The sequence below is a fragment of the Leptonychotes weddellii genome, chromosome 3 (assembly GCF_054177405.1).
Source record: "Leptonychotes weddellii isolate Sample4059 chromosome 3, ASM5417740v2, whole genome shotgun sequence".
NCBI lineage: Eukaryota > Metazoa > Chordata > Mammalia > Carnivora > Phocidae > Leptonychotes > Leptonychotes weddellii.
The window spans coordinates 60,380,260-60,405,933 of NC_138371.1; the positions used below are offsets into that span (position 1 = coordinate 60,380,260).

At 36.6% G+C, this 25,674-nt stretch overlaps 1 protein-coding gene across 1 annotated transcript in view; it reads right to left on the reverse strand.

Annotated features, from left to right (window-relative positions):
- Window positions 1-2,110: 2,110 nt before the first annotated feature.
- LOC102727007 (sodium channel protein type 2 subunit alpha) overlaps window positions 2,111-25,674 on the reverse strand; it is a 71,092-nt gene continuing 47,528 nt past the window's right edge. Inside the window, exons 17-25 of the mRNA XM_081815475.1 lie at window positions 24,949-25,103; window positions 23,184-23,357; window positions 19,103-19,225; window positions 16,340-16,621; window positions 15,033-15,086; window positions 11,954-12,091; window positions 11,488-11,592; window positions 7,678-7,948; window positions 2,111-5,795 (exon numbers count right to left, since the gene is read on the reverse strand). Coding sequence (XP_081671601.1) covers window positions 4,600-5,795; window positions 7,678-7,948; window positions 11,488-11,592; window positions 11,954-12,091; window positions 15,033-15,086; window positions 16,340-16,621; window positions 19,103-19,225; window positions 23,184-23,357; window positions 24,949-25,103 — 2,498 coding nt within the window. The 3' untranslated portion in view covers window positions 2,111-4,599. The remainder of the gene's footprint in view (window positions 5,796-7,677; window positions 7,949-11,487; window positions 11,593-11,953; window positions 12,092-15,032; window positions 15,087-16,339; window positions 16,622-19,102; window positions 19,226-23,183; window positions 23,358-24,948; window positions 25,104-25,674) is intronic.

Sequence of the window (25,674 nt, forward strand, 5' to 3'; positions counted from 1 at the left end):
TATGTAGTAGACACTCAAATATTTATTTAGTTCAGATGACAGAAAAAAAACCCCATTATTGATGCAATCATTCTAACATTTAGTTGCATAATGTCCTCTTCACCTTTCTCAAAGGTATTTTTTCTTTAAAAAAACAGGAGAGGGCGCCTGGGTGGCTCAGTTGTTAAGCAGCTGCCTTCGGCTCAGGTCATGATCCCAGAGTCCTGGGATTGAGTCCCGCATCGGGCTCCCTGCTCAGTGGGAAGCCTACTTCTCCCTCTCCCACTCCCCCTGCTTGTGTTCCTGCTCTCGTTGTCTCTGTCTCTGTCAAATAAATAAATAAATAAAATCTTTAAAAAAATAATAAAAAGAGAGGAGAAACATGTTTGCATTGCGTATCTAACATATTGACGATTAAGCAAAATTTCTTTTCCTATGCCTTTTCTTTCCCCCTTCCTTCACTATTGCTGTAGATATTAACAGCAGGACCTTTTTCCAGAGGATAATTTATAAAGCATCCCTTCCCATTTTTATACTCTCCTCCCTCCACTTCCCCCAGTTGTTTTCCCTTCTTTCCTTCTCTGTGTTTTTATCCCCCCTCTTATTTTCTCCTCTCTTCTTTTTGTAAATCGATCTGTATTATAAAGAACTCAGGAGAACATGTGATTATGAGAGGTGCCCCAGAATAAAGTAGAGAATGGAAGTCTTTCCTCTTTAGATTTGTGACTTGATAATGACAAACTGAATGTATGTTTTTTGTGGACTATCCCTCACTGGTCCAGATTAATGGTTTTTACCCAACAGGGCATGCAGGATTCACCTGAAAGAGTATTTTATGAATCCATACTGTTTCCCAAACCACCTGCATATTCACCTAACCCGGTATGCACTAGGAATAATTGGGGTGCATGTTGTGTGGGTGTATAATTTGAAAAAGCTCTTAAAAACAATACTGATAGAATTCCCTTTCACCATCTATAGTCTTAGAAGAGAACCCCTGATATACAAATAGATCAATATCAATTCCTTGCACTACAAGATAACACCTCAAAAGCCACCATATTGGAAGCCTTATTTTATATGCAATGAATTATATAATGAAACTCTGAAACAGGAAAGGGGCATTTTCTGTAAAATATTTTTTTCCTTTTGGGGATAGAGACCCTAACACACTGGCTTTAACTCACGAATCAGCATCAGTGGTAAGCCTTAAAAAAAATTTGATGCTTAAGTCTCATCCCCAGAAATACGAGTTCAATTGGTCTGGTCTTGGTCCATGCACTGGCATTTTTAAAAAAGCTTCTCAGATAATTCTAATATGCAATCAGAATTGAGAAACATTTCCCAAACTGCTCATAATTAAGTAGAAAAACCAAATCTGTGGTTTTGTTAATATGGTATGAAAAGTTGAGATCTAAGCCCACTTAGAATTTTTGTCAAGGAAATTGTAGACATGAGTATAATAATACTCTATGGATTTTTTTTAACAAGACTTTATTTGACAGAGAGAGAGACAGAGAGAGAGAGAGGGCACAAGCAGGGGGAGTGGGAGAGGGAGAAGCAGGCTCCCCACCGAGCAGGGAGCCCGATGCAGGGCTCGATCCCAGGACCCTGGGATCATGACCTGAGCTGAAGGCAGACGCTTAACGATGGAGCCACCCAGGCACCCCATTCTACAGATTTTTTATAGTGACAACAAATTATTAGGGGTTTAGGCACACAGAGCCATTGTTCTACAGAATGTAATTAATAAAGAGATTGGGTGAACAGAAAAGAAACAAGAAAAGTATCCTGAATGAAAAACACGAGCCAAAGGAAGGAATGGAAAAGTATATAGGAAAGGAGATCAAAAATACATAAGGAAGGGCTCCTGGGTGGCTCACGTTGTTGGTTAAGTGTCTGCCTTTGGCTCAGGTCGTGATCCCAGGATCCTGGGATTGAGCCCCGCATTGGGCTCTCTGCTCAGTGGGGGCCCTCACCCTCTCCCTGTGCTTGCCGCTCTTCTGCTCTTTCACTTTCACTCTCTGTCAAATAAATAAATAAGTCTTAAAAAAAAATACATAGGGAAGAAACTAAAGTGAAAAGGAGAACAAAACAAAATAGTAGACGGGAAGGAGAAAGGACACACAGCTTAAAATGTTAGTCAATTTTTTTATTAATTTTTGTAACTTTCCAGTACTCTACCCAATACCATATCTAGATTTTTGGCCAATATTAAAACTAGATATCCAATACACTCTTCTTAATTGACTTCCATTCCATGAAAAAATTTAAAGATGAATTATTATATTTAATGTGTATTCTTTACATTTATATTTTTTTCTGATCATTTTTACATGATAGAAATTTACCTTTAAATGGCATTTCAAAGATAGAAACAAAGACAGAACAATTAAATACAAAACAAAAGCAAAACCTTTATTCTTTTGGCTTGATTGTAATGTGGTTTACCGTTCTTTATGGTAATAGCATTTTCCTGCATGCATTTCACCAACACACTACAAGTCAATAGCTTTAGTATAAAGAATCTACATTTAATGTTGCCTGTGAAAGAAAAACAAAATGTTTTGCTGTAACTGGTAATATAATTTCACTACCTGGCTTTGTGAGAAAACAAACAAACAAACAAACTTGGGTCCCAGATCATAACTGATACAGTTCTAATGCCATACGGGTCAATAAGAGTAAGATATATCTGGGTAAACAAACACTGGAAAAGACTGACGATTTACTAAATAAAAAGACTAGGTGGAAACATCTGATCCAAGCAATGCCAAGAATATCAAGTGATCTTTCCTTAAGCCTCTTTCCATGATAAGGCATTACTATTTGAAAGCAAATAAACGCTGGACTCAGTCTGAGATTTGTTTCACATTGAAATGTGTGCAAAGTTTACAGTACTAATAAAAAAGCTGAAACCTACACTGCATCTTAGTCTTTGTTTCTTATTTTGTGAAGTGCTGCAATTTAAAAGTGCTAGGAACAGAAACTAACAATAGTGACTGTGACATCAACCTGAAGATACTTTTAATTTCTCATTTTATGTACAAAAGGCTGAAAAATAAAATAAAATGAACTTTGTACAGTATTTATATTTTCTTAGAAAACTCTAACCATATAGTTTCAACAGATTTAAGCAGCTTGCAACATGTTCGTACAGTCGGGCTTTTCACCATAGAGTGTTCAATTAAGATTGGAAGAATAAAAAGCAAGAAGCTCTTCATTGTTTGCTGCAACCTATTGCTTAATGACATGAAGAATGAGGTCTTGGTCGAACAGTTTGCTTCAATTTACCACTGACATATGGCTTCCCATATTAGACTTCTGAACAGTGGAAGGAATAAGATACAGCAGCATACGCAAGATAAACATGCAGCAGTGACAGCTTCAAACTATAATGGAACCAATTACATCATATTACCTGTTGAAAGCTGGCAAACTATACTTACTGTGGTACATATTTGATGCAATAAATACTGTGCTTAAGTCATCATTTTTGTTTGCTCAAACATGCACCACTGGGTAAAATTACTATTTACAAAGCAGACTTTTATTGTTTAAATTGACATATACTATGTCAACCTCACCAAGAGCAGAAGATGGCTAAACAATACTGCAGGAAAAAAGCAGAATCAACTTTATAAAGTGGTGGGGGGGTGCTTTTTGGTCAATTCAGGTTCTTAAAAGGATTGATAGGATATTTTTAGTTTATGCCAAAGGACACTTATCAAAAACGGTATAGTCATGCTGCCAGGACTCTGAATGACTACGTAATGGTGTGTGTGTCTCTCTGTGTGTATACATATATATGTATATACACGCACATATACATATATACATATATACATGTACATATAATGGATTATGTAAAAATAAAACAATTCTTCAACGCTTGTGAATTCTATGGAACATTTACAGGCACATTAAAATTTTTCTGGATGAGATACCTTAAAAACATGAATAGCTATTTAAGCACCTCAAAAATCTAAAAACATCCTGAAACAAGAAGTAAACCCTTTCCTTTTGTGATGTGATTTTTTTTATGTGTGAATGAGAAGTGCAGCATGCCTTCATTTAAAATATATCCAGTTATACAATAGAGAAATGCAGAATTCCCTACCTTTAATCCCTCTCCCCAAACATAAACCCATTTACAAAAATAGTCACATATAATAGTAAACAACCTGTGAATTAAAAAAAAAAGTGATAAATTCACAGCATACATTTTGTAAAAATATGGCAGGTGTGGCAGTTAAATCATAAACAGTGGTGACAATTACTATCATCAAGTGTCACGTGTTGAATTTACATAAAAATTTAACTTCCCTCCCCCCTTTAAAGTGGTTCCTATAGTCTGAGTAGCCATTACATCTCTGCTCTTCAGCAGTGTCAGCTGGTTGTGAAAACAGAAACCTCCTGTCAATGCTGTTTTCCTGGTTTATTGAGTCCCAGTTTGCTGACCAGAGGTCTCTGTCTGGTTATAGGCACTGACCTTAAGTATACATTTGTAAAAACAGTCAGTTTGGCATAGACCTCCTGTGGGAGTCCTGTTGACACCAATACATCACCAGCACAGGCTGTAAACAATTGATCACAAAATGGAATATTCTTTGTTCCTTTTTACTTTTTACTTTCCCTGATATCTTTCCCTTTGTCTTCCTTTTCTGATTTGTCTTTTTCAAATTTCTCTTTTTCCGGTTTGGTCACACTGTCATAGGAAGGTGGAGAGGTGGTGGAAGGCGTCATGTCGGTTTTCTCTGGAGTTGAATTCTCATTTAGTTTGTCAATGAGGATATCTTCTTTGATAGGTGTTCCATCACCTTCTTTGCCTTTGTCTTTCTTATAGATACACGAAACCTTTTTAACTTTTTGCTTCAAGAGGTAGCGTCTATAAGCCCTCTGGATAACAATAGCAGACACCTCCTCTTGTTTGCGCTTCAGAGTGCTTGTGATGGGCTCATAGGAGACTTTGGAGGGGTTCGATGCCATGAATCGCTCCTCCATCTGTATTCGAAGGGCATCCATCTCGCCACTCTCACCCAAAACACGCTTTGTAAAAGCAAATAAAATGTCGAGGCAGTGGATCCGGTCCCCACTCACCATGGGCAGGTCCATGGCGATGAGCTGGACTTTGTTTGGTTTGGCTATGAGAAGAGGAGGATCCAGGGCAGCTGCAAAATCAGAGAGCTTGGCGAACTCTATAAACTGGGTGGCATCGGGATCAAACTTCTCCCAAACCTCGTAGAACATCTCAAAGTCATCCTCACTCAGGGGCTCTGCACTTTCTTCAGTAGCAACACTGAAGTTCTCCAGGATGACAGCGATGTACATGTTCACCACAACCAGAAATGATATGATGATGTAACTGACAAAAAAGAAAATCCCGACAGATGGGTTCCCGCAGTCTCCCTTAACTGAGCTTCCAGGGTGATCTTTTTCAGGGTCACAGTCTGGAGGTCCACTATTAAGAATAGGTGCTAGCAATCCGTCCCAGCCAGCAGAGGTGGTAATTTGGAACAGGCAGATCATGCTGTTGCCGAAGGTCTCAAAGTTGAACATGTCATCAATTCCAACTTCCCTCTTGACATAGGCAAAGTTGGACATTCCAAAGATGGCGTAGATGAACATGACCAGGAAGAGCAGGAGGCCGATGTTAAACAAGGCAGGAAGGGACATCATCAGGGCAAAGAGCAGCGTGCGGATCCCCTTGGCCCCTTTGATCAGACGCAAGATTCGACCAATCCTGGCGAGCCGGATCACTCGGAACAGGGTAGGGGACACAAAGTATTTTTCTATCAGCTCAGCCAGAAACATACCTGTGGAAAATCAAGAAACAAAAACAAGAAATAGTGTTATATTTAATAGCAGTGAATGCAAATTTACATGGATTAGATAATCACTAGTTTTACAAAATGTGGACGTAAGAATTAGCTATACATACACACATACACACACAATCTGCAGTATTTGTTTAGCAAAATGAAACTGATGTTTGGTGTTATAACATTAACCCTTTTATGCTAACTGAGGTTTCAATGGTCATTTTTCCTAGTTCAAGAAAAGCATCTATTGAAAGATTCAACCACTGAAGGCCTAAAGATGTCACAAAGTATATGGCGGCCAACCAAAGGAGTGGATTTGTAGTTCTAAAATACCAGTTCTGGGGCGCCTGGGTGGTTCAGTTGTTAAGCGTCTGCCTTCGGCTCAGGTCATGATCCCAGGGTCCTGGGATCGAACCCCACATCGGGCTCCCTGCTCAGCAGGAAGCCTGCTTCTCCTTCTCCTACTCCCCCCTGCTTGTGTTCCCGCTCTCTCTGTGTCTCTCTCTGTCAATAATAAATAAGTAAATAATATATAAATTATTATATAAATAATTCATAAATATATAAATAAATAATATATAAATTATATATAATAATAATTAAAGTATATAGTAAATAAATAAATAAATAAATAAATAAATAAATAAATAAAATCTTAAAAAAAAAATGTACCAGTTCTGGTATTGGCATAAGAACTAATGGACAAGGCTTGTGATTTTTCGATTGGAATATGGGAGTTCTTATCCTGAGATGGTTATGATCCATTTTATTTGGAAGGTGGCAAGAATGATGGACAGGAGAGAATCCAGGCTTTGGAGACAGACATACTTGTGACTGAATCCTATCTCTTTTTTTCCACATCACTAAATGGTGATAGTATCTACTTTTGTTGTTGTTGTTTTTGTTAAATTTAGTACTTTCTGAGCCTTTTCTTTGTTCTAGGCATGCTACTAAGTGCATCTACTTACATAATCTCATTTAATTCTCACAGTAACGCTTTACAGAAATATTCCCTGGAAAGCCAGGAATTGGAAGTAACTCGCCATTGGTCACTGAGCTGGTAAGTAGTGAAAATAGGGAAGCTCCAGGCCAGATCTGTATGACTCCAGAGTCTCATCCTTTAATCACTATATGACCACCTCATAGCGCTGTTGTGAGGATCAGAGTGGCATATTGTTTCAGTGTTCTAGTCCACCACAGAAAGCAGTATAAATAGTGGAATACTATTTTTTTCCCTCTATGTATGTTTTCTTTTCTCAAATAGGCAGAACCTTGCCTTAAATCTCTGATATTTACTGCCAGCACCTCATTTAATGCCCTATACCTAACCACTTGATATGTATTAATGAAAATGAGTCTGTTTTAGTTTTTTGAACAAAATGGCTACTTCTGGAGAAAGAATATTACAAACCATAGGAACTATCTGAATCCAAAGGTAGGATGAAGCTTATTTATGTGCGAATATATGTAAACACACACGCAAACTATTCCAATTATCAATAGCTTATTTCTGGACTATTTGATTACTTCTAATAATTTTTGTGTGTATGTGTGTGTGTGAATTATTTATTCAAAGCAGTACTTGTCTATACCACAGGAGTCTGAGTGACTATAGGAGTGTTATGACAAATTGCAGTTATTGTCTTCTGAAATGAGACAAGATGATAAATGAAAGCTGAAAAATATAAAATCTTTTTTTTTACATATCATTTCATGCACAGCATGCAACAAGAGAAATGACAAACTGAAGAATGGACTATTAGGCTTTTATCTGAAATTTTGGGATGAATGAGAAAGATTAGGAAGAAACACTTCCAAAGTTTTAAACAAATTTTTACTACTAACTTCCTTAACTGAGTAAAACATCTCTTCTTACCTACGATAGAGAGAATGACCACCACAAAATCAAAAATATTCCATCCAATGGTGAAATAGTAATAACGAAGAGAGATAAGTTTCAGCACACACTCTCCAGTGAACAGAACAATAAACACCAGATTAATCCAGTACAGAATGTTTGTCATCTCCTGACTCTGGTCATCAGTTTCCACCATCATGGTGACCATGTTGAGGCAGATGAGGATCATGATGCTGATATCAAAGACTTGTTTGGTTACAAAATCAAAGACCATTCCTTGGAATTTGTTCTGGAACAAGAAATATGTAAAATTCACTTAGGAACATAAAAAAAAATCAAATTTGACTTATCTGCTTTTAACATAGCAATATGAAAATGTAGCTTTTATAAAAACACACCATGTTTATTTAATACTTGGAAGAACATTTTGTATATTGGCATATGCAAATTTTTTCAAATGTATTTTAGTTACACTGTTCATGATATCAGATTTTATAAACTGACTTTAAGAACCACTTATTGTATTCTCAGTGCCCATAACATCATCATGTGTACGACAGACAGGCAGCCAATATTTGCTACTATAACAAATCTTTGTTATCCCCTGTATTGGAGGTGTGTATCAAAGTAAACTTCAAAGAACTAATAAATACTTCTCCGGCTTTTTCTCTCATGTTTATTTTTTTCTAGTTTCTGCTTTTATCGTCTTTCCCCAAAGCCAGAGCATCTTAAGTTTCATCTGGGAAGATGTTTTAAAAAATTATGTCCAAGAAAAAAGACATATGTGGAACACCTGGTGAAATCCAATTAAGTTCTGTATTTTATTTAAATGATATTGTACCAAGGTTAATGCCTTAGCTTTGATTACTGATCTATGGTTATGCCAGATTTTGCAATAAGGAAAAGCTTGGTGAAATTAAATGTGGGTAACTCTTCTGTAAGAATATAATAATCTTTTAAAGTTATAGTCCACAGTCAGATGTTCAGGCTTTGCCCTATTCAGTTTGGACCTTATTGCCAAGCACTAACTGGCTTTATGTCTTGTTTATGAAATTAAGTCCTCACCTTACCAGTTCTGCTAGTTTGGACCCTGTTTTGTACCATTTACCTGTATTATACCGAATACCTGCTTGGTATTTCAGGCTTTCTAGGGCTCAAGCCTTGACTTAACTTCCACGAGGCTGTCCTCTACTTTCTTAACTAGAAACACTGATGGTCTGTTACCTATACACTTCACAGGCTACTTTCCCAGATCCTGACATGTTTATCCATCTGGATTCTCTGTGCTAGTGTTCTGATCTCTCCCAGTTGAGAGACATCCGTTACTCCCTATGGAAATTCTTGGACATCAAACACCACCTGTCTGTTGTATTTTTCTTTCTCTGAGTAGATATCTGGCTTGCTGGACTGGACTTCTATTGCTTCAGCTGGGTCTGTCCTTCAAGAGCCTCCTTCAACTTGATAAATGTGTCTAATTCCAGTTCCAAACCTTTCCTTCTTAGTTCTTATTTACTGTAGCTTACCTTTCCAAGTCTGGCTATGTTTCTTTTATTTCTACCCTTCTGATAAAATTTGCAGAATTCTACTGTATCATTTTATCTTGTCTCCTTGTACTAAAACAGACTTCTCTGACTCCTTCTCTGGTGACTTTGAATTCAATTTTAAGTTTTAAGCACTCTGTGTCCTCAGAAAACTTTATGTTTACATTTGTCATAAAACTGATGACACTGTATTGCAAATGGTTTGCTCTTATTTGATTTTAATTTTTTCTTCTAGTCATTTGGAGGCTCTGCCAGGACAGAGCAGTGTCATTTTCTCATAGATATAGCACCTAGAGTGTAGTAGGTTCAAAACTGCTTAAAATCAGAAGCTTTTTATCAATAAAAAGCTCCTTAGATTTTCTGCCTGTGTAGTTTTCCAATGGGTCACTTTGATGTACAACTCCAATCCCCAGTCACTAATCGCTATCTCCAATTTAAATCCCAGGATGTAGTATATGCTGGAGGAAGCTACGTAACCCTGGCAGTCTTGCTCACCAAAGATTTATGTTCTCTCACTTCATCTTGTCCCTTGACGATGATGAGGAATCCTTTATTATCCCTCACTTGCTCCAGGATAGTTCCAAACTTCTCAAAAATATTCTGTTCTTTTGCCCTCTATTCTTTTTTGAGAGCATCAAAATCAGTGTAAGGAAACTCTTCTACTTCCTTTTGCATTTCATATTATCTTGACTTTTCACATATATCTTTTTATATATTACTCCATATTCATCAGAGGACTCAGTCCCTCTTCTTTTTTTTTTTTTTAAAGATTTTATTTATTTATTTGACAGAGAGAGACAGCGAGATAGAGAACACAAGCAGGGGGAGTGGGAGAGGGAGAAGCAGGCTTCCCGCAGAGTGGGGAGCCCGATGCGGGGCTCGATCCCAGGACCCTGGGATCATGACCTGAGCCGAAGGCAGACACTTAACAATGGAGCCACCCAGGCGCCCCAGTCCCTCTTACTTCTAACTCTAACCTAGACCATTCTATTCTTGAGCCACATCTTATGTGTGACTTTATTCTATATTCCCTCTCTTCACACTCTTCTTCTCCAGAACTCTTGCTTTGCTTCAAACCTAAACCTCTCTCCAAATCTTAAGAAACTTTATTTTACTACTTCTAAATATTCATTCTTCCCCCATCTCCTTTTGATTGCCAGATTCTGCAAGCTAGCATCTCCAGTTTTTTTCTCCATGCATGTCCCTTCTTCATATCCCGCATGACACTAGTCATCCAGTGTGTATGGCAGAAACTTGTAGGTTCTCTTTGTTGGGTCCTTCTTTGTCTCCCATATTCAATTAATAGAAAAACTTTTTAATTTCACTCCAGTGACAGCTCACAAATCCATCCACTTTTATTCATCTCCACACCACTGTGGTTCAGGCTACCTCTCATCTCTGAAACAGCTCCAAAATAAGTCTACAAAGCATACACATTGCCCCTATCAATACCAGTTGAGTGATCTTTACAAAACTGAAAATGACCAGGTTCCCTTCAATGGTTTCCCATTGCTCTAAGAATAAAGACAACTTCTGAACATGGCCTACAAAGCTCAGAAAAATCTGGCCCAACCTAACCTCTTCATTCTCAACACATCCCAATGAGCCCTCACTCTCTGTACTCCAGCCTCACTGGCCTTCCTGCCTCAGGGCCTTCACACAAGCACCGCCCTTCTCTTAAAGGGCTCTTCACCTCCTGACAACAATTTTCTGCAGCAACCAAGCAGCTATTGGCAAATATACAATTGGAATCTCCATAAAAATTCATGAAGAGAATGATGTTATCAGATTTAGAAGCAAGATGCTAGGGGAAAATATGAAATGTTTTTAAAACCAAAAGAAAACAAAACCTGTCACTTGTTTCATTAATGATTCCACTTAATCACCAGAGCTGGACAGAAAATGGGGCATATCTGAGATGTACCAATACCTGAGATTGTATCCAATTGGTCTTCATTGCACTCTGTGAACATTCAATATTTCCACACAATGTATGTATGCATATGTTTTCTTCTCTACATTATTAGAATCTCCTCAATGACATCAATCCTATGTAATACTATTGGCATATAAGTCTGAAATTTTTTATTTACATATATTTTCTGTTTATTTATAATACCTATATTATATATTTTGTGCATATGATATACATATAAAACACATATACTTAGGCTAAGATAAAAATTTTGTTCTGCAAATTCATAAAAATACTAGTATCTGGCAATCTGGACTGTGCAAGTGATAAACAACATAGATCTTGCTGGGAATGAAAGCATGTTATTCTTACAGCAGGTCGAGGTATGGGTTTTTGTGGTTTCTTTGAGCCCAGTTTTTTCATTGCATTGTAGTATTTCTTCTGCTCTTCTGTCATAAAAATGTCTTGACCTCCAAAGTAAAGAGATAAAAACAAAATTTGTTAAAATCATGTTCTTTGCTAGCTATAAAACCCATCTCATTAGTTGTGTGAAAATTGGCTTCCAAGTGCTATCTAATGTTGCCAATCTTTGTATTTACAGAGATAGATGCATGGATTCAATCTATAAATTATTCTGTATTAATCAGTCATATTTCTATCCTGAAAATATCAAAACATGCTATCTGAATTAACAATTACTTAAAAACTTACAATTGATTAAATATCTCAAAACAATTTCAGAATTTTATATAGCTGATTACATTTTAGAGCCAAAAAGAACCAGTGTGAGATGTTTAGTCAACATTTTAGAATAAAGATGAAGTTTTAGTATACTTATCTTCTTTTTCTGTTGGTTGAAGTTATCTATGATGACACCAATGAATAGATTCAGGGTAAAGAACGAACCAAAAATAATAAAGATGACAAAATAAAGGTACATGTACAGATTGTCTTCATACTTGGGTTGTAATTCTACCTACAAAATATTAAGTAATGACAACTATTAGAACTACTACTTGTTTTATAAAAAAGACATCAGCTAATTTTCAATTCTCAAAGCATATCTCAACTGCTGGGAATGGGAAAAAAAAAGATCAAACATTAAACAGATTTTATGAAACATCAAATCTAACCTGCTTATTGAAGAGTCCTGCAAGACCACTCACTGACTTGACAAAGTGAAACAATGAATAGAAAAGTCTAGATAATTAAAATTAATTTCACCCAATAAATTTCTAGATTATGAATGCACTTTCCCTTATAGGCGAAGTCCTCCAACAGGGCATGCAAAGTGAGGATTTCCCCTTCCTGCAGAAGAGATGTTTGAGTTTCACTATTTCATGTTAAAATCTTTAAGATTTAGTCTCTTTGATTTGTTTTTTTCCAACTGTAAAATGGAAATAATAGAACCTTAACCTTATAGGGTGGTTGAGAAGGTTAAATATATTAATATATGAAAAGTGCTTAAAGAAATAGTGCCTGGCCTATTATAATAGCTGAGTGTAAAGGTTTGATTTCTATTACACATTTCTTTTCATAGGCTAGAATTATTATTGTATGTGTGGATATGGGTACATCTGTAGGATCATACCCTTCTGAAAATGATTCTATAGATTCATCCTACTTAGTAGGCTTTAGGCACAGTTTCTGTAACAATGATGCCTTGTCTTGCCCAGCACACTTTTGGTCAAAAAAAGAGTGACAGTTGGTGTGAGCTTTGGCTGTAATCTATAGCTCAGGTCTCAAAGGATATTGTTCTAACCAATTCAGTTAACCAGTCACAGGTGGTAATGGATACAGGTAATGACCCATTGTGTCATGAAATCAATTTAGAGGGTAAAGGCCAAACATGATATGTTTTTCTAATGAAATAAGAGTAAAATGGAAAATGTTAGAAATATTGTAAAAGTACCTATTCTTTGATGAGACTTTTATTTCATTTATATGTGTATACAGTGAACAGTGATATAAAATGGTATTTTTAAGCATTTTAAAATTGAATACAATACATACAGAAAAGTGCACAGCACATAAGTGTAAAATGTAGTAATAAATTGTTATAAAGTGAATCTCACGGTGCAGGACATTGCCAGGAACTCAGAAACCCTTGCTGCATCCTTCCCAAATATAAACTCTATAATCCCTGCTAGAGGCGATCATTATGCTGACTTTTATGGTAATTCTTTCCTCGCTTTTTCTTTAGAGTTAACAGTTAAGTATGCATTCTTGAACAGTAAGATTAGTTTTGTCTATATTTTGTCTAGTGGATACATTTGTTATAACTGTTATATTTTTAGATTCATCCACATTGCTATGTATGCTGTATTCATATATCATTTCATCATTGTATAACATTCAATCATTTGTCCAGTTCTACTACTTTTGAGTTGTTTCCAGTTTTTTGCCAGTTCAAAAAGTTATGTTCCTTCTTATGCTGAGATTCTGCTATGCCTGCGCACAAGCTTCTGTAGGATACATTGCTAAAAATGAAACTGCAAGGTTAAAGAATATCTTGAATTTTATTGAATAATGTGATAATGCCCAACTTTTTAAAAGAAATATTTATCCATTTTGTCCCGTCAGCACTGCATAAGAGTTATTATTGCTCTTTATCTTTGACAATACTTGGTATTGTCATACTTTTTAATATTGCCAATGAGGTAAATGTATAGTTAACGCCATGTTGTGGTTTAAATTTGCATTTCTCTGATAACTACTGAGATTAAGAGCGAGCAACTTTTCATAATTTTAGTGTCCACTTGGATTTCATCATTTGTAAAATGCTTGAACGCTGAGGAGTTATGTAGCTACTGTCCGCTAAGTTACTAAGGAAGAAACCAAAAGAAAGTTGCGTATCAGGCTGCTGCTAAGGAAGGTAGAGAGAACTCTAAATGAATTATTCAAAGCAGGTAGGAAACTACTGTAGAAGAAAGTGGTTATGAGCCCATTGTTTGTGGTCAGAGTTCAAAAACATGTACTACCACTTAACGCATTGAGCCTCTTTGCTTCAATAGTGAAATGGAGTTAATTATCAACCACACAATAACGTTGTTATTTAAGATTAAATGGGATTGTGTAAGAAAGCCCTTAGCAGAGTGAGTAGTAATAAGTAGTAAGTTATTAGTATTATTCAAAAAAGCACATGACTGGGATTCCTGATAGTACTCACAGAGATACAATGCAAGTTCTCATGCTTGCTCTCTCTCTTTTTTTTTTAATAAGGTAAAAAACCCCCCCAGCAACTCAGGAATTCTTTCTCAGTTACCACCTGGTTATTGGTGCTAGGAAAATAACATTTCGAATTTAATTACTATGCTCTGACAATATACCAGAAGCCAATCTCTTTTTTTAAAATGTGATTTCCTCCTCCATTGTTAAATAGTGAAAAATTAATGAAAACTGTACAAAATTTTCAAAAGTGCTGAGGTGTCTAAGGCAGATTGTGAAGGCCCCTTCCTTCTATCACAAAATCTCACTTCCCAGAGAGAAACACTGTAAAGTTTTCTGTTTGTTTTTTTCCACCATTAGCCAGATTCTTCCTATTCCAGGGAAGATAAAAAGACGGAAGAAATCTGTGACAGATGAAGAAAGTGCATGTACAGATTGAGGGCTTCTAATGCACTAATGTCCAGAACTATCAGAGCCCAAAATAAAATGTCTCATTTTGCAAAATCAACAAAATTTTAAGTGCTGGGTGCCACGCTAGATACCAGAAAAGATGTGTTAGAAGACTTACAGTGAGTAGAGAAAAACATTCAAATCAAATTTTGGAAGAAATAATGCAAGGTTGAATATTTTTTTTGTAATATAGATGTTTTCTATAAATTGACCCATTGTTTTATTTATTAGTAAATTACAACACTGTGGAAATAGTCACTGGATCAAATTAAACAATCTTCCCTCTAAAAAAGACTTACATTTCGTGAATCAACAGCTGCATACATGATATCCATCCATCCCTTAAATGTGGCCTGTAAAAAAAGTCATACCATTTAATTTTTCCCCCACAAATCATAATTTTAGAAAAGAAATTAAGTATCAGATTGACCAATTCAATCATTCAAAAACAGGTATATAAAAGTCTGGGGTTAGTGTTTAAAATCTGGGCAAAGTTTTGTAATAGATGCATAGAAAATACTTCAACTTTACATTCATCTATAAATCTGTAATTAAATCATGAGCGATTATAACAATATGCTATCATAAAAGCATATTTTATGCTTTTATAGGTATATCAGATCTGATATACCTATAAGAATATAACATGAAATTTGATAAAATAGCATCACACAAGTTGAAAAATATGCTGCATTGTTTGATGTTAATGCTTTCCATTCTTATTCTTTTGGTATTATTGCCAATCACTAATCATGATTTGTTCTTGAAAAATCTCCATATCGTTGATTATACTATTTTAAGCCAATTATTCCATAAGATGAAGTAGTTGCCTAATCTGAAAACAAACATATTCAACTGCAATTTACTCTTTTAAATATTTGTGGTTTTTGTGCAGACACTGCACCTAGAAACAAGTTTTATACATTTTTTTCAGTTCCTTAGAGCCGCAGGATCTGTCCTTCCCCTTTACATTCATATAGCGTTAGATATCATGCAGGTGGATCATCTCAGAGAGTGGTCAGTTAAGAAGTTGAATGGATTTTTATGAATTTATAACAGACATCATAGACTTGGTAGAAGATTTTTGTTTGCAGGAACGCAATCTCCCTAACAGAAGAAGTTCAAACAACAGGCAGGAAAGGTGTGGATCAGAGTAGGTGTCTGTGCAACAGATGAAAGGTGGGAGTTTGGTTAAGGGGGTGGTGGAGATCGGGTGGATGAAAGTTTGACGAGGGTTTGATACTGTCTGCTAGCTGAGGAGAAATCTACCACTCCTCCTCCTTCACACACACGCTTTTCCAACACCACGCTAGGGCCAGGTCCTCTATTTTGCTCAGAGTAGGGATGGGGTAAAAGAGTGGGAACTACATAGAAATCTCAGTAACCACGGACTGGTGCTGGGGTAGCTAATGCCTAGTCTGAAAGACCATAAACTTTGTAGAGCAGTCCAGTTTCCAGCGTGATGCCGAAAAGAGAGTTCAGCACTGATCACAGAAAGAATCTAGGCAGATGGGCTTGAGGAAGTATGTATTTGCAAATATTGAGAGAGACGATTTCAGATTCATTTTAATAATAAATCACAGAGAATAATAAAGTGATTACTTACTACTTGAAGCAGAGAAAGATATCCAAGTCCTACATTATCAAAGTTTACTTTCACATTTTTCCACCTGGCGGTTTGATTGCTCTCTATGAGGGCTTTACATTCGCTGTAGTTGTTGACCACACTTACATCAAACATTTCTCCAGTGGTGTAGTTAATACAATGATAAAACTTGCCAGCAAAGAGATTTACTCCCATGATGCTGAATATTAGCCAAAAGATCAGACAAACCAGAAGTACATTCATTATGGATGGAATGGCTCCTAAAAGAGCATTAACCACAACCTGGCGCAGAAACGAGAAGGGAAAATAAGTGAAAACTCAACAACCGTTTTTGAACACTATTAAAAGAACAGCAGTCAAGTGACAGAAAATATACCTGTTCCTAAAGCTAAATATTGGGCAGAAACTAGTACCTGGTAGCTCCAATAAAAAATTTTACAATTACAGTTCAGAATGATATAAAATCTATCTTATGTCGTGGAATGTTTTCTCAAGAGGTAAGAACATACACAGAGCAGATGTTCATCAAAGAATGGAACTGATTATAAATGCAAATAGTGACATGGCAACAGCAACAGTGTCAGCGTGTGAATATCACAATTTCCGAACATTTGCAAACCATAAAATTTACTATCCAAAATTTGAAAGTGAAAGAGAACAACACGTGAGGGTTAATTTCCAGGGCAAAAGGGAACACTGATAATAATTATTCTGAGAAAGCAAGTATAAGCCAGGACTGTCCCAAGCAGTGTAGTCTAGGGTCACCCTACAGCTACAACTTCGGAGCAAAGAGATCGAAGCATGGAAATCGAATACGTGACAGGAGGAAAAGGTTTGGAAGTCAGGAGCTCTGTGTCCCAGTTTACATCACAAATTAGCTGTGCGCCTTTGGGCAAGTTATTTCATTTCTCTGATCCCCCTTTGGGGAATCCCTTTCAGAAGAAAATTCTCCTAAAGCATCGCAATTTGAGCCCAGGGTTTTCACTTAATGGCTTTGTTACTTGCAGCTTTCTCAATTAACTAGGGCTTTCAGGAAACATTTTTCAGCACTTTTTAAAATTATCCCTCAAGGAAATATTTAGCTAAAAATCGTGTTCTGTGCGAGGGCACCTAACCTACTTCAGCAATAGACTTTATCAATGAGCAGGATGTAAAATATAAGAAATACATGCATTAATCTTCCTCCACTCACTTATGGGATAAAAATACATAAAAATACATACATACACACACACATACGTACATACATACATACACACACATATATAAATATATGAGTAACGATATCTCACAACCAATCATACCAGACGGGTACTTGGTAAAAGGCACAACTCACCTGCAAATTGGCACCTGGAGCCTATTCAGTAAAGAATAATATTTTAAAGTATTTTTAAATGAAAGTAACTTTTCAAGAACTTATTATAGTGTTATTATGAGAACTTCAACTCTCTGATAATGTAGAGGTACTTGTAGACTTGACAGTTTATTTTATTATTTTTTTTAAAGATTTTATTTATTTATTTGACAAAGAGAGATACAGCGAGGGAACACAAGCAGGGGGAGCGGGAGAGGGAGAAGCAGGCTCCCCGTCGAGCAGGGAGCCCGATGCGGGGCTCGATCCCAGGACCCTGGGATCATGACCTGAGCCGAAGGCAGACGCTTAACGGCTGAGCCACCCAGGCGCCCCTTGACAGTTTATTTTTAAGTTCACTACAACAAATGCTCTGCAAATGTGAGGAGATTCTGGTTAACAGAGTTTAAAAAAAAACAAAAACTGGAGAGCAAAGACATAATACATGTGTTTTCCAAGATAGTCAGATGTATGGAATGGCTGGCAATTTAGGTCCTTATCTGTGTAAATTTGGTATAGAAAATATGAAAATTATTCTAATACTGAGAGTTTAATTGCCCTTTTAAAATTAAAACTACTGCAAAAACGGTGATTTTAAATTGGTAAAGTGAAAAGAATTTAACAGCTACCAATTCTTTACTATGCAACCATGAGCACACCAACACACAAACACACACACCTACACACATCATTCACTTCTGTTTATGATTGCAACATTCAGAGAAAGTCCCAAGTAAAGACTTTCAAATTATCAGAAAAAGCATCATTTTCTAACAGTTTCTTTTAGAATAGCAAAATCCACAGAGATAGGATGTCATCATTTCCTCTGTGCTGAGGGTGTGTTGGTCTCAGGTTTTGTGCCCCGCAGGGGGTGACAAATGGTAGCACAAATTCCTCCTTCTTTCTTTGTACCACCTTTCTAAATGAGTATTGGATTTCCACAGCTGACCTACTTTTTAGCCACCTCAGCCTGTTTGAAAGCTAAAGGGCCAGATTCAGATTTTAAAAGGCTCAAACACATCACATGGAGCAATGAAAAAATGATGAGGAATTCTTTGGGGTTTTAAATTACAGTCAGCGGAATTTCCCGCACATTTACAAATGGAATGAACATAACTAATCTTGACTCACATCAGAAGTCTACACAACATGATAGAGATTTCCCACAGAGTGAAAAATCTACTTACAAGCAATCTAATTGTTTCTAATAAGAAGCTATCACTTAGGCATTCTATTCTGTGAGTGTCTCCAACAGTGTCAAGTTTACGATGTCTGACAAATACTGATTGATAGGTTATGTCAGTATGAATGTATAAGATATAAATTCTCCATGGATTTGTCATTTCTGGGGTACAAAGTGTCAGTCTGTTCTCAATTATAATTCCAGCAAATTCTAAGGCATGCGGTCTTACCCTCATTCCTTCAAACCGGGATAAGGCTCTCAGTGGCCTCAGAGCTCTTAGCGTTCTGAGGGATTTGATGGCACCAAGTTCTGAGTAACCCAAGGCATTTGCAGTCAAGCTAACCAATGACACCTATACAGAGAAAGCAACATAGTTTTCTCATTTACAGACAAAAACGCTTACCCGGTTCAACCTTGCTCTGCAATAAACCAGTAGTTCGCAACCTTTAGTGAGTACCAAAATCACTTGGAGGGCTTGTTGAAAACACAGATTACTGGCAGAGTCTGATTCAGCAGTTTTGGGGTGGGGCCTGAGAATCGTCAGGTTTCCAGGTAAGGCTAAAGATACTGGTCTATGAGCCATACTTTGAGAACCACTGCCATAAACTTATGAGAAAGAAGCTACACATGTTCTCTTTTCAAAGATTCTTGATAAGAACAGTTTTTTTCTTTAAATTAAATGCAAAACAAGAATAAGAATCCCACTGAAATGCAATCTTCATCTACAGATCTGTAAACTTTTATCATCTCTCCTATTATTTAGCTGACCCAAAAGGGAGATGACTAAAACTTAGTGTAAGTACAAAGGTGAACTAAGCAAACCACTGGTGAATCTGAACACAAACACACTCAGAAAGATCTAGGCCTCTGAAAGTGGCTTTGTCTTTCCGTCAACTTCAGTATGAGGGCATCAAACCACGAACTAGGTCAAATTAAAATAATTAACCAAAAAAAAGAAAAATTGAGATTTTAGTATGACTAATTAGAAATTGCCAGAACAATGGTTTTAGTCATATATACAGATGACTAATGTAGTTGATAGAAATTCTAAAATCTCATAAAAAGGAAAAGAACAACTGTCAGAGGTAGTACAGAAATGTCTGATTTCCCTTGAAAATACATAGAAAACTCATTAAAACTATATAATCTAAGAAAAACTATTTTGTCCTAAAGGACACTTGAATTTCAAAACCAGATAAATAAAAATAGATGTGTAATAGAGCTTTTAAGAGTATGATGTTAATGGATATTTGAAAAAATCATTTTTTATGAAAAAGCACACAGAAAAGTTTCACAAAATTTATTCACACTAATTTTGCACATGTAATGTGAAATAGAAAAAACCCTCTAAATTTGGCCAAAAATGAGCTACAAAAATTTATCTTAAGTGGTTCACATATTTTCCCTAAAATCTAAATTTTATTTATTTATTTGAGAGAGAGAGAGAGGGTGAGAGAGAGAGTTCATGAGCAGGGGGGGAAGGGTAGAGGGAGAAGCAGGGAGCCTGATGCAGGACTCAATCCCAGGACCCTGGGATCATAACCTGAGCCAAAGGCAGAGGCTTAACCGACTGAGCCACCCAGGTGCCCCTAAAATCTAAACTTTTAATTTTAGGCCTTGTGAGCCCTCTCTTCACTAATAATTGAAAAATAAAGTTACTGGATTTTCATTTGTTGTGAAGATTTTCTGTATATAAAATATGAGGACCTGGACTACTTACTTTATCTTCCCTGAAGACAGAATCAATAAGAAATAGACATAAACTAAAGGATAAAAGATAAAAGTAGGACATAAGAAAAAAATTGTGAACAGGGGCAGTATTTATTGGCTAACTAAAAGAAGTGGTAAAATACCCAATTTTATGTGACTTGTGTAGCTGAATGTGAGAAGGAGATACATTTATGTTTTTTCCTCTTCCTGGAACAATCTCCTAATTGGTCTTCTGGTCTCTAAAAAACCCCCTTTCTATTCCATCATTCACAACTGCACCAAATTTCTCTCCCTAAAATATCAAGCTTTTCTTGTCACTTTCCATAGATAATGCTTCAGTGGCTTCTTGAACTAGATCAGAGGCCTACATCTCCTTGGATGGCATCACAGTTCTTTAAACTCTTGTCCAACTTACCTTTCTTACCTTGTCATCCAATTAGAAAACACTTTCCCTCACCCCATGGCACTGTTCTTACCCTCTAGGATTATTTGTTGCTTGCACAGGCCCTGCTTGGCATGCATGGGTCTTAATGCTTTGGTGTCCTTCCCCTTATCTGTATCTGCTGACATTCTCAGCCCTCAAACTCCAGCTCACAAGGGCGCTGCCTCATAAAGCCTTGCCTCCTTCCTCAGTGAAGTGAATGGCACTTCTAATACAGATGTCATCTTCTTGTTGTATACGTATCTTTCCTCACTAGTCGACTGTAAGCTCTTACAAGCCAGAAAAATGACATTCATATTTGTATCTTCCGTAACAAAACAGATGATCAAGAATATATTTGACATAAAGCAAAGTATTGATGAGTTTAATATATTGTCATAATAATTTTCTTAAATCTAAGAAGGTAAATATCAGGATATGCTCAGTAATATGAGCATCAGCTGCAGGGCAACTGGATTTCTCCTAAGAATTTTTTTATATTCAGGTCATATTGATTTAATGCCTTTAATGTTACACAGGTACATTATATATCAGGTATTTTTATTATAAATTCTCCAAGGTATCATGATCACATATAAAAAAATTTTTAAAAGTATCATCAGCAATCCAATTATACAAATAAAAGAATTGGTATATTTTCCATTGTGTAATATCCAATCATATGTGGTTTTAAGTATTAATTTACTGTCTTCTTTTATTGCCAGAAAAGTTTTGATGTAATTCTGCATGTAGCCTTATATATTATATTTAATAGTAGATTTGCTATAGACAGATTAGGAAAAAAATATAATAAAGATACTCTTCTCTCCTAAATTCAAAGAACTCTCTTTTCCTCATATTTTGTTTCTTTGGTTTGGTGCTTAGAAAGCTCAAATTGGATTAAAAGTTGATATTTTTTCTTTTCTTTTCTTTTTTTAAGATTTTATTTATTTATCTATTTGAGAGAGAGAGACAGAGATAGCCAGAGAGAGCATGACTGGGGAGGAGAGGGAGAAGCAGGCTCCCTGCGGAGGACCCTTGCTGAGGATCCCAGGACCCTGGGATCATGACCTGGGCCGAGGGCAGCAGCTTAACCGACTGAGCCACCCAGGTGCCCCAAAAGTTGATACTTTTTCATATGAAACTATAAAAAAATAACTTTCTCCATTTTTTATTTTGCTAGCATGATAAGTAAATTTTATATATCAAAATATTTCAAGTTAAAAGTATGTCTTTAATTTCCATGGAATTACAATCAACAGAATATTATCTTTAAAATGCACTAGTTAGCACTTGTGCTTTCTTGCAAATTCCAGGGTCCTCCTCCTCCTTTGTTGGCTGTGAACATCATCCTGTCACCTCCCCCATGTGCCTATCCCCTGTCCCCACTGGCTTGCCTAGTCTTTTCTAAACAAAAGGACTTCCAAGTTTCTTTTTAGCCATTATGAATGGACTACTAATTTAAAAGGTATTTAAGAAGTAAACCTCCAGAACTAAATGAAAATGATTTTTAATTTTTTTGCTCAATTAAGATTTTATATTTGTGAATAAAAGGTAAGATCTTCTTCAAAATTCTCCCTCAGAAATCATGGAGTAACCTGGTATTCAATTTTGTAAAGACTTTTATATTCTGGTACTCCATCTTACTTTATTTTCAACACCAGTGCAGTTTAATACAACTTTTAAATAACTGGCCCACAGCCAATCTGTTTCAACCATCATACAAATCAAGAAGTATGTCTCCTGCTTTTTTGACTTCCAAGTTTCTTTGTAATTAGTAACCCATCTGTGGGACAAACACTTCTCAATAAGCTCTGGTGATAACAAAAACACTAATGTCAAAGATAACTGTGAGGAATTTAAATAGTTATTGTGTCAAAGGTAAGGGTGAAAAAAGCAAAACTTCTACATTAATATATTATTCTGTATAACTTGGAATTTAAATATTGATTTGAAACAAAATCAATAAGTATAGTAAGGCAGCATTTGACTGTTTCACCTATGAAAGTATATGAATTTAAATCAGCAAAAAAATATTTTGGGGTATCCTCTCGTTGGGAAAATGGGAATCATCATTTAAATTTACATATTTACTGAGTGCCTACTGTGTGCCAGTCACCATTGCTAGAACTACCATCACATGGCAATGGAATGAAGCACGGAAGTGCAGAACACTCACGTCAACAATCAGGAAATCCAGCCAGCACCAGGCATTGGTGAAATACATCTGAAAACCGTACGCGACCCACTTGAGAAGCATTTCCAGGATGAATATGTAAGTGAAAACTTTGTCGGCATATTCTAACATGGTCTTAATGGTTTTTCGCTGCTCAATATATATATCTTCAAAGGCCTGTGAGTGAGAAAATTCCATGTAACTTCATTGTCATAAACTTGTCTCTAACTGATGTCTCAATAGAGCAAACCTGCAGCAAACCTCGTCTCAGGGGCCCGCGTCTGGAAGGCTTCGTGTTCCCCACGGTGGCATTGTGCTTTAGGGTCATCTGCAGGCACACTTCAGTCAACCAATGAATTCAAGTAATTTTTAAATTAGGGTATCAGAATATCCCAAAGAGCTTAAAAATATTGAGAAACTGTCAGGAGTTTCTCTCTACAGCAGGTGGCAGAAAGTCATGTGTGAGTAGATCTGCTTTGTTCATTACACTAGAATGTTTTCTCTCAGTAATGTAAATGTAAGGCAAGGAGACACCCCCCCACCCGCCCCCATAGCCTGAGGAAAGAGGAACAGAGGGTTATCACTTTCACCTCTCTATTTCTCTCCTTCAGCATGGGCACGTGTGTGGTGCATGTGGGGAAGCCCCCTCCGCCGGGCTCTGCGACATTTTGCAGAGCTCTTGAGACAGTGTGGGGAATTCATTTTCAGGAGCCTCTGGGTGTTCTGGAATGAAAAGATCATTTATCTAACTCAATTGCCTTATAGGAAAAACTATCAGGATATAACTTGGTGGCCTGGATTAAGGACAAAAGAAAATTTTCTTTTTTTGGAGAAAAGGGGGATCTGGGCTTGTGATCAGGGCACAAGGGCCTAAAGTCTCTCCAGCTCAATTTATAGCTGAAGCTGGAAGCCCCTCAGAAGCTAGCCATTGTGCCAGCATGGTGATGCACTTTGGTGAGCTTTGACTGGGTATAATTGAGAACCAAGAGCTAAGACAGCAAAGGCACTAGTTACTGGTGAGACTTCAGAGTTCCCTCTCTACTGGCATTAAAAGCGCAGGGCTGACCCTCTTTGCTCAAGTACATGGCAAGACGCAGCACTCTTAGTCAAAGTAGAGGCAGGCTTAGAGGCCTCCAGATACAAGACTATAATCCTAATGAAATCAACTCACCAAACCCTGTAGTGACTAATTGAAAAAATAAAAGAAATGCAGCCACCTTTGTATCACCCAATGGGAAAACGGGTCACACTATTTTCATATGTTAATCAATATTTTGACCAAACTGACCCTTCCATTGAATGAAATCGGACATAAATTAAGTTTTAATGCTTTCACTTTGCTACTAGTCAGTAATTAAGTCAGTCTACTATTTGCCATTCACTATGACTGGCACTAGTGAATCAGCATGAACAAGACAAGTGAATTCCCTGCAAAATGGAGCTTATGTTAAGCAGTTTGATATTTAGCTGATGATCCCATATCTTGTCTGCATAATCACTCTTAATAAGAACTGCCTCTGATGACTCAAAGTCAGAAATATCTTTCTTTAAATATTATAGAAACCATAATCTGAGTTTGATTCAATCTGAGACCTACTCCACAACAATAAAAATTGCTATTTACTGAGGCTCACACTGTGCTAAGAATATCACACAATGTCTCGTACTTCACAAGCACCATATTTTAAAAACATGTAACAAGAGGTTCATTGAGGGGGAAGGTAAAGAGTTTCAGTAAAAGAAAAGGAGTAGATCATATGTCACCTACCAGTGCCCCACTGCTGAGTAGAATCATGAAGACAATGAAGGTTTCAAACCAGTTGTGCTCCACTATCTTATAGCAAGTTTTTCTCAAGTTCCACCAGAGTTTCCCTTTGCCTTCTTCTATGCTTATCTGACAACACTTGAACTTCCGCACACAGTCTACAATAAGTCAAAGTAAATGAAGAAAAAATAGTTACTCTTTGATTACGTACATTTGTATTGGTGGAAGACTCATCTACATTATTACGTGATATATTGTAAGTAACTATTTTTAAGATGGCTTCCACTTACACAAATGGAAATCATCTGTACGGTTTTTAAAATCACTCATTCAACAAATATTTTTTATGTATATGTGATTATTGTAATGGATTATATTACATCATAAAAATATATAGAAAAACAGAAAGAAAATAAAATCACCAAAAGTTGATATTTCCATCTTATCCTTATGATTCCATTCATACATTGACATTTGAATTCTAAATAGTTCCCTTAATGGTATAATATACATATTTCCCTTTTATTGTATGTAAATAGAACTGTGAAAGGTTTCACAATACTTCTCTAAATAAGATTACCAGACTTACCTCAATGAGATACCACCTCACACCAGTCAGAATGGCTAAAATTAACAAGTCAGGAAACGACAGATGTTGGCGGGGATGCGGAGAAAGGGGAACCCTCCTACACTGTTGGTGGGAATGCAAGCTGGTGCAGCCACTCTGGA